Source organism: Cervus canadensis, chromosome 8, assembly GCF_019320065.1.
Source record: "Cervus canadensis isolate Bull #8, Minnesota chromosome 8, ASM1932006v1, whole genome shotgun sequence".
Classification (NCBI taxonomy): Eukaryota; Metazoa; Chordata; class Mammalia; order Artiodactyla; family Cervidae; genus Cervus; species Cervus canadensis.
The window spans coordinates 48509882-48522738 of NC_057393.1; the positions used below are offsets into that span (position 1 = coordinate 48509882).

At 36.8% G+C, this 12857-nt stretch overlaps 1 protein-coding gene across 2 annotated transcripts in view; it reads right to left on the reverse strand.

The window, feature by feature from the left end:
• BMPR1A (bone morphogenetic protein receptor type 1A) overlaps positions 1 to 12857 on the reverse strand; it is a 113140-nt gene that overhangs the window by 3927 nt on the left and 96356 nt on the right. For both annotated transcript variants that reach the window (XM_043476189.1, XM_043476188.1), the window contains exons 8-12: positions 11173 to 11317; positions 6702 to 6894; positions 3169 to 3466; positions 1150 to 1325; positions 8 to 138 (exon numbers count right to left, since the gene is read on the reverse strand). In XM_043476189.1, coding sequence (XP_043332124.1) covers positions 8 to 138; positions 1150 to 1325; positions 3169 to 3466; positions 6702 to 6894; positions 11173 to 11317 — 943 coding nt within the window. The remainder of the gene's footprint in view (positions 1 to 7; positions 139 to 1149; positions 1326 to 3168; positions 3467 to 6701; positions 6895 to 11172; positions 11318 to 12857) is intronic.

Genomic DNA, 12857 nt, shown 5'->3' on the forward strand with positions numbered 1-12857 from the left:
CACTTACTTCATCACTGTTCCATCGATTAGACACAATTGGCCGCAAACGTTTAACACACACAACCTCACGCATATCTTCGTATGATGGATCATTGGGTACCATGTTATAATATGGCAACTGGTACTCTTCTACTATTCCTGCAGTGAGTGAGAAAACAGTGGGCACAAAAATGGTGGCTGGAAAAAATACATCAATCCGTTCAGCACTTCTTACTGAACTAAGGAACTATGATTCCCCCCATAAAGAAGAAAAGATAACTGAGTAGATGATTCACGTTTAATAGTAAATTTATGTTTTACTCTCCTTTTAAAATATCTGATTATTTTCTATATCCCCACCATAGTTGTCCATATTGAACATACCAATATCCCTTAAAATAAGCAAAGTGAACCATTCAACCTAAATTTTTAGTCTTATTTTTTATGTACACAGTTGCTTCTACTAATAAATGAGGTTTTTTCTTTGTTTTGTTTTTTTCTGCAGTAGAAAGACAACAAATATGTAGAAATGAGTTAATAAAGCAGACCCGAAATTGCTATCTGTATAAAAGGCCTGCTTGCAAGATTGGCACTTAGCTGCTATCTGGGAACTTGCCTGGTAAACAGCTCTCTTTACTCATATAAATGAAAAGGGTGGCCTTTGTACCTAGACTATTTGTGCAAACAATATAATTTATGCTGACCACCTGCTTTCTTTCTAGAAGTTTGGAATTTTGATACATGCCAGGCAGAGGATGCCCATGTGACCAGTCTCCAAAAAAACCTCTGGGTACTAAATCTCTAATGAACTTCCCTAGATGACAATATTTCACATTTTTATAGTTCACTGCTGGGGAATTAAGCACATCCTGAGTGACTCCACTGGGAAAGGACTTTCAGAAGCTTCTGCCCCATTTCCTCTCAACTTTTGCCCCACGTGCCTTTTTTTCTCCCTTCGCTGATTCTGATGTGTATCCTTTCAGTGTAACAAATCTTTGCTATGAAGACAACTGTACCCTGAATCCCGAGAGTCCTAATGCAATTACAGAACCAGAGAGTGATCCTGGAGATCCCTGACACAGATGACATCTAGATTATACAACTGGAGCTGTTATTTTCTGAATGATGAGTATACAGACATAACCAGAGACATGCTACCTAAACTCCTACCTCCTGTGATACAACGACGAGCCATTTCCCAAATGATCAAGCCAAAGCTATAGATGTCAGCCATTATGTAGGGCTGGAAATGGTTTTTATTCAGGCTTTCATCTAGCACTTCTGGAGCCATGTAGCGTTTGGTACCCACCCTAGTATTCAAAGGTACATCAACTTCATTTGTGTCACTGAAACAGAAGACAGAAAACGTCCAGGTTGAGGGAAAAGAAGAAAATCGTTTCTCCTCTATTTTCGCTGCATTGTGTAACAGTCAGAATTTCTCTCTCTCTCTATGTGTATGTGTGTTTGTATACACAACTAAATAAAATGAAAATCTATCTAATGAGTCTACATTTCCTTATCAGTCAGTAATCCTTGGGGCTAGATGTATTTTGAAATTTAACATCTTTCAGATTTTAAAAAAGTGTTATACTCTTTAAATATATGCTATATATTATATAACATCTCCAGCAGGGTCTGGAGCAGTACTGAATTAAAACCATTACTAAGTCCATAGCAAAAAACTAAGTATGAATATTCATAGTTAACTGAATAAATAAAGACAGTAAATACCTCAAATCAGTTCAGGCCAAGTTTTGTCACCAAGTAAGTTCTGTGTCTCTCTAAGGAAGAGAACAGTACTGAATATAAAATGTGGTAGGTAATTATGTCCTAGGACAAGTGAATGTGAAAATTGAGAGGCATCATTTGCTTTTTTCATTCTCATGTGATCCTTTGTGATTTAGGATTACATTTTTTTTCTTTATGGGTCCAACCAACTTAGTTCTATTGTGAGTCATGTTTACATAATCATATTGCAATATTTATCTTTGTTTTTTTTTTTTTAATTTTGGGAGTATATTTTAGAGTTTGAAGACATGAATGACTTTTTTTTTAGGTTCCCAGATCTGTTAAGATTTTGGAAACTATTCTGAAATGGACATCAATATAAGGTACTTTATATTTTCTTAAATGGCATCTGATGAATACTTGAGCCAATAAAAACTCCCCTGATAGAAAAAAACAATAGGATAGAAAACTGTAATAATGACAGAAGAAGATTAACTTTTTTGATGTTTGCTTTATTATGTACTTTAATTTTATGGCCTGACATCAATTTTGAAATGTGAAATGGCTGCTGTCCTCTAGAGTTATAACATTAAAACAATTTCAATGGTTTCCTAAAAATGTGATATTCTCATTGTTTAAAAATATTGACAATATCAAGTAGGGATGAAGCAATGGCATACATAAATCTTGTTTATGGGAGTATAAACTGATGCACATTTTCTAAAGGGAAAACCTATTAATATAGTTTAATATATACATACTCTCTGTCTAGCCCCGTCTGCAGAAATCCATTATGAGGAAATACTTTTACAAGTACTCTGGAATATTATATATTGATAAAATACAATATTCATTGAAGTACTTTTTAAATAATAGAACTGGAGGCAACTTTAATGTCCATCAGTTGGGTCATAGATGGGATAAATTATAGTAATCTATAAAATGGGAAACTTTCCATACTGCTGTTAAAAAGAGTAAAGATCTATATAAACTGAAGTAGATGTCTAAGACAATAAAAAGTAGGAAATCAAGAATTATGTAGAATAGGATGCAATTTTTGTAAAAAACAAAAACCACAATGAGAACAAAACACTAAGACAAACCTCCCCCCAGAATCCTAATTTATAATTACATAAGCACAAATACATGCTTGGAGGGCCTCCCTGGTGGCTCAGATGGTAAAGACTCTGCCTGCAATGCGGGAGACCCAGGTTCAATCCCTGGGTTGGGAAGATCCCCCAGAGAATGGAATAGCAACCCACTTCAATATTCTTGTCTGGAGAATTCCATGGACAGAGGAGCCTGGCGGGCTACAGTCCATGGGGTCGCAAAAAGTTGGATACAACCGAGTGACTAGCACATTCACTTTACTTTTTTTCACATGTTTGGAGTCCCACTGTCCTGAATACAAATACAAACAGGTAAATATGTTTAGGAGATTAAAATAATTCCAAAACTCACCTGTTGAACTTAACAGCAAGGCCCAGGTCAGCAATACAGCAACTTCCATTTTTCTTGATGAGGATGTTTTTGCTCTTTAGGTCTCGATGAGCAATTGCAGGCTTTCCTTGAGTGCCATAAATTTCTGTGTGGAGATGGCACAGACCACAGGCAGCCGAATAAGCCAACTTAAGCAGGGCTCTGGTGTCTAGTGTAGCACATTTCAGGAAATCATAGAGAGATCCGTTTTCATGGTAGTCAGTAATCAAATAGAGCTGAGTCCAAGAACCTGTACCTTTAATGTCTGCTGCTATAAAACCTGTTCAATTGATGAGTTTAAAAGGTTAGTTATCAGAGGTGGCTAGGAAGAATAAAAGATGCTCATTCAGGATACTGAGAATAACTTGGGTATCATCTATAGATAATATAAATTTAACTTACCTGACAACATCTCTTGAATGTATTACCCAAATTTTTATCTGTCATTTACACATAAGTCTATACTTTTGTAATTAATTTAAATAATCTTAATCATAAAAATGATAATACGATTAAGAAAAAGATCACATATATAATAACGGGAGGGAATGCTGTTAATCTACATGATTCCCTAAGCATCAAGAGCTATGAAGAAGGAATGTGGAAAACGCTCTTCATTTCAAACTGAAAAGCGGACACATTAAAAAGTTCAGTTCAGTTCAGTTCAGTCACTAAGTTGTGTCCGACTCTTTGTGACCCCATGGACTGCAGCACTCCAGGTTCCCCTGTCCATTAACAACTCCTGGAGCTTGCTCAAACTCATATCCATCAAGTCAGTGATGCCATCCAACCAACTCATCCTCTGTCATTGCCTTCTCCTTCTGCCTTCAGTCTTTTCCAGCATCAAGGTCTTTTCCAATGAGTCAGTTCTTCGCATCAGGTGGCCAAAGTATTGGTTAACTAACCTATGTTCTATGCTACCATGTCTCTCCCCTCACCCCCATTTACACAACAGCAAAATAACCCAGGTATGATTTGATCAGTATGGTGCATAAACTCATCTACCTTCCCTGGCTTCTTTCCTTCCCTGGCTTTCTTTTCAGCTACAATTTCCTTGCCCTTTACTTTAGAGTTAAATATTAAGTTCAGTTCAGTTCAGTCACTCAGTCATGTCCGACTCTTTGCGACCCCATGAATTGCAGCATGCCAGGCCTTCCCGTCCATCACAAACTCCCAGAGTTTGCTCAATCTCATGCCCATCAAGTCGGTAATGCCATCTAGCCATCTCATCCTCTGTCATCCCCTTCTCCTCCTGCCCCCAATCCCTCCCAGCATCAGGGTCTTTTCCAATGAGTCAACTCTTCACATGTGGTGGCCAAAGTACTGGAGTTTCAGCTTCAGCATCAGTCCTTCCAATGAACATCCAGGACTGATCTCCTTAAGGAATGGACTGGTTGGATCTCCTTGCAGTCCAAGGGACTCTCAAAAGTCTTCTCCAACACCACACTTCAAAAGCATCAATTTTTAAGCGCTCAGCTTTCTTCACAATCCAACTCTCACATCCATACATGACCAGTGGAAAAACCATAGCCTTGACCAGATGGACCTTTGTTGGCAAAGTAATGTCTCTGCTTTTCAATATGCTATCTAGGTTGGTCATAACTTTCCTTCCACAGAGTAAGTGTCTTTTAGTTTCATGGCTGCAGTCATCATCTGCAGTGATTTTGGAGCCCCCAAAAATAAAGTCTGACACTGTTTCCACTGTCTCTCCATCTATTTCCCATGAGGTGATGGGACCAGATGCCATGATCTTAGTTTTCTGAATGTTGAGCTTTAAGCCAACTTTTTCACTCGCCTCTTTTACTTTCAACAAGAGGCTTTTTAGTTCCTCTTCACTTTCTGCCATAAGGGTGGTATCATCTGCATATCTGAGGTTATTGATATTTCTCCCAGCCATCTTGATTCCAGCTTGTGCTTCTTCCAGCCCAGCGTTTCTCATGATGTATTCTGCATACAAGTTAAATAAGCAGGGTGACAATATACAGCCTTGACGTACTCCTTTTTCTATTTGGAACCAGTCTGTTGTTCCATGTCCAGTTCTACTATATTCAACTAAGAGTTCGATCCTAACTAAGCTATCACCCACTTGCCCATCAATGCCTCATCACATCTGCCTTTTCAGCCTGGTTCACTGACAAGCAAGTTCACGATACTGGCTTTCTTTCCTTCTCCTTTTATCCTCCCTCTCTTCAGAAGGTCAGAGTGCTGAGTTGAATAATAGCCCTCCCTGCCACAACCAATTCATGCCTACCAGGTCTCTATAAATGCGACCTTATTTGGAGACAGGTCTTTGTAGATATAATCAAGTTCAGGTGAGGTGAATACTAGATTACAGTGGATACCTACTCAATGACTAGTAGCCTCACAAGAAGAGGGAAGTTTGGACACAGACACAATGGGGGAAAGGTCACGTGCCAACAAAGACAGATACTGGAGTGTGAAATGCTGAGGACAGTTAGCCGGCAATCACCAGAATCTGGATGAGGCAGGAAGAGTCCTCCCCTAAAGACTTCAGAGAGCCTGGACCTGCCAACACCTTGATTTTAAACGTCTGGCATTCAGAACTCTGGAGAGGATTAAGTTTCTATTGTTTTAAGCCACACGGTTTGTGGTAATCTTCAATAAGCAGTTCTAAGAAAGTAATACAATTAGCGTAGGAAACTATTAGCAACATGCTATGCACTCTCTAAAGTAAAGGGCAAGGAAATAGTAGCTGAAAAGAAGCCAGGGAAGGTAGATGAGTTTATGCGCCATACTGATCAAATCATGCCCAGGTTATTTTGGTATTGTGTAAATGGGGGTGAGGGGAGAGACCTACTAGCATAGAACATAAATGAGGCTACATCTTATAGAGGTGGGGGGTAATTTCCTTTACAGGAGGCAAAAGTACACATAGTTAAAGTTACCTAGAAAATTGTTTAAATTACCTTTTAGAGACTTTTAAACAAACTGAAGGTCTCTGGCAACTCCTACCACAAGTCTTATAGAAGCCGCTTTTCAAACAGTATTTGCTCACTTCCTGTGTCATGTTTTGGTAATTCTCAAGAAACTTCAAACTTTTTCATTATCATTATACTTATTATGGTGATCTATGATCAGTAATCTTTGACGTTACTACTGTAGTTGTTTTGGCATTTTTTAGCAGTAAAGTATTTTTACACTAAGGTATGTACATTGTTTATTAGACATAATGCTACTGCACATTTAGGCTACAGTATGGTATAAACAACTTTTAAATGCACTTGGAAACCAAAATATTTGTGTCATTTGCTTTATTGCTCTATCTGATTTATTGCAGTGGTTTGAAACCCAACTCCAAAATATCTGAGGTATGTATAGAGATTGGCTGGTTGCATTCAGGACTGGGTTGTATTTAAAGTATGTATTCCACTAGGTTTCCTTTAGCCAAATGCACACAGCTGAGCTCACGTATGTTTTCAAGCTCTTGAGCTAGGCTTCCACCAGCATCCCTTTAACTTTGTAGAATATGGAACTAAAATCAAATGTGTACTCACCAAGTATGTTTTCATGGCGCATTAGCACAGTTTGATAGATTTCTGTTTCTCGAAACCAGCTAGCTTCTTCAGTGGTAAAAAACACTTTCACTGCCACTTTCTCACCACGCCATTTACCCATCCACACTTCTCCATATCGGCCTTTACCAACTTGCCGAACCATCTGAATCTGTTTGGCAATAGTTCGCTGAACCTTAATAGGAAAAAGTAAAATGAGAAGTATTAAGGTTGAGAGAATGGTTTAACAGGCCAACCCATCAAAAAGGATGGTACACACTACCAACCAACTCCAATATTAACATTTATGTAGTTGGCCTCTGTATCCATTCTGCATCCTTGTAAATGGAAGGCTGGCTGTAAGGGACCTGAGCATCTCTACATTTTCATATCTTCAAGGGATCCTGGAACCAATCCCTCAGGTAAATCCCGAGGGAAGACTGTACTGTATTCAGAAGAAGATGAAACAATGTACAATATATTCTAAAATCACAAAATATATTCTAAAATCTGTCAGTGTGACAGACTGTTTGCAAAAATGGTCAATATATAATTCCCCTCTAGTACACACAGTCTTTAGTCTCCCTGCCCAGACTCTGGGCTTGGATACATGACTTGCTTTGGGCAAAAGAATAACAGCAAAAGTATTAATAGAACAAGTGAAAAGTCTTTGTGCATTGGGATTTGCCCTTTCTTGCCATTTTAGGGCACTCTGTAACCAAAATGAGCAAAACCATCCCAACCATTGGCCATGTACATAAACTTTACCATTTGGGTCTGGCTGAACAAATTCAGAAAAAGAAATGCCAAGAAGACCCACAGTATCATGAAAAATAAATGTTAGCTGTTTCAAGTCACTGACGTTTGGGGTGGTTTATCATGTCACAAAATCCAAAATGACAGTTAAAAATGTTCAACTCAGTCTGTACGTAAGATCCCACACGATCTGGCCCTTGCCTAACTCTTCTGCCTGATCTTTCACTCTAATCCCCCATGGGCACCCCTCTTATTTATCTTGTTTCAGTTTTTAGAATTCAGTCAAGCTCATTCCTATCTCAGTCTTTTTGTACGTGTAGTTTCCTTAAAAGTATTATTTCTCTCTTAAAAACTTTCATAGCACATATATATTTCTCAGTTGCTGCACTTAGCACAATTATAACTATTTGTATATATATTTGTTTGAATTCCATCCCCCACGACTCACAGAACACAGATATTTATATAGGACAATAACTTTAGTACAATACTGCTTTCATCAGTATTTGTTGGATGAAAGATGCACATAAATTGCTACCTTTCATTTTCAGAAACATTTTCAGCCAATCTAAACTAATAAAATGACACTGACACTAAGGTCCAGGCTGGAAACATAGTTAAAATGCACTAGATTTATGAGTATCTAAACTGACTTACTTTATATATCACTTATTACAAGATCCTTTTGTGATTTCTTTTTAGAAAGTTGGAATTATTGAGGTCTAATTTATATATAATAAAATTCACTCTTTTTGAAAACTGTGTGTTGACAAATGTATACAGTCATGTAACCAGAACCAAACATCACAATTAAGATGTCGAGTATTTCTATAATTTAAAAAAGTTTTACTGCTTTAAAGTCAATTCCCTCCCCACCTACCTTCAGTCTTTGGCATCACTGATTTCTTTTCTGTCCCTACAGTTTTGAATATGACATAAATGGAAACATACAATAAGTAGCCTCTGTGTCTAGCTTCTTTCATTCAGCATAAAATACTTTGAAATGTACTTCGTTGCTGTTGCATGTATCAGTAGTTTGTTCCTATTTACTGAAAAGCAGTATCCCACTCTAAGAATGTACTGCAATTTATTCATTTACCAACTGATGGATTTTTTAGTTATTTACAATTAAAAAAAAAAATCGAAAACATTTACTTGTTTATTTATTAGGCCACATGGCATGTGCAATGTTCCCTGACCAGGGATTGAATCTGTACCTCTTCCCAACTCCTGCCTTCCTGGTGGTGGAAGCACGGAGTCTCAACCACTGGACCGCCAGGGAAGTCCCCAGGCTGTTTACAACTTATTATAAATAAAGCTGCTATGAACATTCATAGTCTTTGTATGGAACATGTCTGCATATCTTTTCTTTTTTTTAATTTATTTGGCTGCGTTGTGTCTTAGTTGTGGCATGCAGGATCTTGACTGCTATGCACAGGTTCAGTAGTTGCAGCTCGTGGGCTTAGTTAACTGCCCCTCAGCATATGGGATCTTAGACAACCAACCAGGGATTGAACGCACATCCCCTGCATTGCAAGGCAGATTCTCAACCACTGGAGCACCAGGGAAGTCCCTGCGTATCTCTTCTGTAAACACTTAGCAGAGGGACTGCTTCACTGCATAAAAAGTCAACTATCAACCTGTTTCCCAAAGTAGCTGTATTTTACTTATCAATCAGCATTGCATGAGATTTCCAGGTGATCTATCTTCTTTTCCACACTTAATACTCTTGGTTTTCATCAAACTAGTGAATGTGTAGTAGTATCTCACTGTATTTAATCTGCATTTCCCTGATGACGCTGAGCATCTTTTCATGTGCTGTTCATATCTGCCATCCTTATATTTTCTTTGGGCAAGCGACTGTTCAAATCTTTTGTCCATTTAAAAGACTGGGTTTTTGACTCATTACTGAGTTGTAAAAATTCTTTATATGTTCTGCAACACAAATTCTTTACCAAAACTCTTCTGCCAGTTTGTGACTTTATTTTTTCATCTTCTTAATTGTATCTTCTGAATAAGAAAAGTTTTAAATTTTAAGAAAAGACCAATCTATCATTTTTTAAAATGACTTTTCCTTTTGTGTCCTAAGAAACCTATGCTCAAAGTTATAATAATTTCCTAAAACATTTTCTTTTAAAGGTTTTGTACTTTTATATTTAGGTCTATGATCCATTTCAAGGTGGTTTTGCATTGTATATGGAGTGAGGTAAGGGTCAAGATTCACCATTTGGCAAATGGATACCTAATTTTTCCTGCACCCTTTGTTGAATAGACTCTTTTCCTCACTGAATTACTGTGGTATCCAAATCGATTGACTACATATGTGTATGTTCATTTTCAGACTCTATTCTGTTCCACTGACATACACATTTATCCCGATGCCAGGATTAAACAGTGTTGTCTACTATAGTTTCACAATGAGCCCAGAAATCAGGTAGTGAAACCTTTACTCTTTTTCAAAACTGTTTTGGCTCTTCCAGGTCCTCTGCATTTCCAAATACTCATTAGAATAAGCTCATCAATTTCTATAAAAGTTTGCTCTGATTTTGATTTGGACTGAATTGAAACTATAAATCAATTTTAGGCTAACTGAAATCTTAATACTGAGTCTTCTGATACAAAAATAGGATATATATAAATCTCCTTATGAATGGTTTTGTTAATTTCTTTTGGCAATGTTTTCTAATTATAAGTGTACAAGTCATAAACGCTGTTATGCTTATTCCAAAAAATTTCAAGTTTTTAATGCTATTTTAAATGATACTGACTTCAAAATTTTAATCCCTACTTGTTGACAGTGTATATAAATTCAATGATTTTTGTACAAAGACCTTATTATGCAATCTTGATAAACTCACTTATTGGTTGTCATCGTTTTACATTATCATTCTTGACATTTTCTATGTAGACAATCATGTTGTTCACATATGAAGACAGTTTTACTTTTACCTTTCCAATTTAATTACAGAATTACCGGATTCAATGAATTTTAAAATTAGAGATCAATGGTTTAAACACATCCAACTAAACAAAGCATTTAAAATCTATCTGGGTTTCTAGTTTTATTATAAGTATCCCCTTCACCCTTAAATCTAAATATTTCTATACATATAACTCTTTGAGAATTACCTGCATCTCCCTTTAACATTATTTTTATGAATTGTATTTCCATAATATAGTTTCGTACCAGGGGAAGTATCTTCTTATGAAGATAATCTGTGGGAGTAACTTCTCTTTGATTTCAGAATCTGAAATAGTTATATTTCTCCTAATTGATCAATTTAACCTTACAGATGCAAAGAATTTTATACATGATTCCTCAAGATGGCTGTTAAAAATGTGTGAGCTAATGCTAACACTTATAGAGCACTTCATGACCACACTTTCTCTCTTAACCTTGCTTGCAGCTCTACCTTACCTGCCTATCCTTTCTTATTTCATATTTCTTATTTCAACTAATCTTCTAACCATCTCCCTTGTGACTCACCTGGTAAAGAATTCACCTGCAATGTGGGAGAGCTGGGTTCGATCCCTGGGTTGGGAAGATCCCCTGGAGAGGGGAAAGGTACCCACCCCAGTATTCTGGCCTGGAGAATTCCATGGACTGTATAGTCCATGGGGTCACAAACAGTCGGACACAACTAAGCAACTTTCACACCATCTGACAATACATTCTGTAGCAGTAAACCATTCAGGCTTACATGACATTCCATCTTACCAATAAGGGTAGTCCAGATCCACTACCAGAACTTTGTGACTGGTCAATAAGGTCTTTTAATGATTCTCCAACTGGAATAAATGCTTCATCTTGTTCGAGATCACGATTGTAACGGCGTCTGCTTGAGATGCTCTTGCAATAATGTCTTTTATGTTAAAAGAGCAGAAGATAACTACATTAAAATTCTAAACAATAAAATTCTAAGGTAAGAAAAATCTCGAGGTTGTTGACACTATTATCATTCCTTCATCACATGGGTTCATAGCCAAATTAGTCTTATCATAGAATAATATATTCTCTGTTAAAATAACATCCAGAAATGGAGTTTCTGAAATAGAGAGCTATATACTACCTTAAAATGAAAATATGTCCATGGTACATTGGCAAGAGAAAAAAACTGATTAAAAAACAGCATGTAAAGTTTCACCCTCACTATAAACAGTTTAAAATTATATGTATCTATACTTGTCTGAAAGGATAAGAAAGGATATATAACAAGTTGTAAATAATAATTATTGCTGGGGATATAAGAATATACACTCTCTGCTTTATATATGTTTTTTCATTTGAATTTATCATCATAGTTTGACATCATAATGAACGATAAATATACTCCCATTTTTAAAAAGGGTAAAGGAGTTTACAGAAAAGAAGTCAAACAAGTTCATTCTGATATTTTTAAAGGTTTTTGGAAAAAACTTCAAATTATGAAATGTTTCAAACATTTAAACAGTAGAGATTAATTTAATTAGCACCCATGTGTAAACCATTTAAATTTAATAAATATTAAGTTATAATTTTTAAGATATATTTTAAATAAATAAACATTAAAATATTTGAAATTTCCCTGATAATTTCATTTTCTTCTTTTAATCCTAAGAGACAAACACTGTCTTGAAGGTGGCTATAGCCTTCCTATCTATGTATTTATACCTTTACCATAAAAAGTATATACTCACACACAAAATTTTTCCTCTGGATTAAAATTTCTGGATACTAATTTCTATAAATGGCATATGTTGTATTAATATTCTACACCTTGTATAAAAAACTCCTCATGTGTTACGTATTTATCCATGTTGATACATGTTAAAAAAACAGCTCATTTTCACTGATGTTCAGTGCGTCAGGCATTGCTCTGTGACTGACTTCAACTTTATTAAACTCCTAAGAGATAAGTTGTAGTGTTTCCTTTTTACAAAAGAGGTAACCATAGGCTCAGGGCTCATCATATGTTGCAAGTCAGGCAGTTGGCTAATTATTCTCCAATACTGAGGCAAGACCCTTCTGAGCGCTAAAGCCCCATGAATTATGAGGTTTTCAAGTCACATAGCTGGTGGGAAGAGACACTATTCACAGCCTTGTGTGAGCACTGATATAGCTTCCTTCGATCTTTTCAGGTGATCTTTCTCAGCCTTACGTGGTTTTCTCACTTGAAATCACTGATCAAGATCAGCTGCATGTTCTATGGGACCTTCTGAAGACGTCTTTAGGGTTCCTTCTCTATGAAAACTCTCTCCTCTCCAGCACTCTCTACCTACGAACTATAGCTGCTGCTCTCGCCCCAGACTCAGCTGTATCTCCTCGACTCAAGAGTGCCTGTTGGCTCCACGTGAGTTCTTCCTGTGTCCCGCAATCAGAAATTCTTTTCAGGGAGTAAGCTGGGCAGTAACAAGACTCACCTC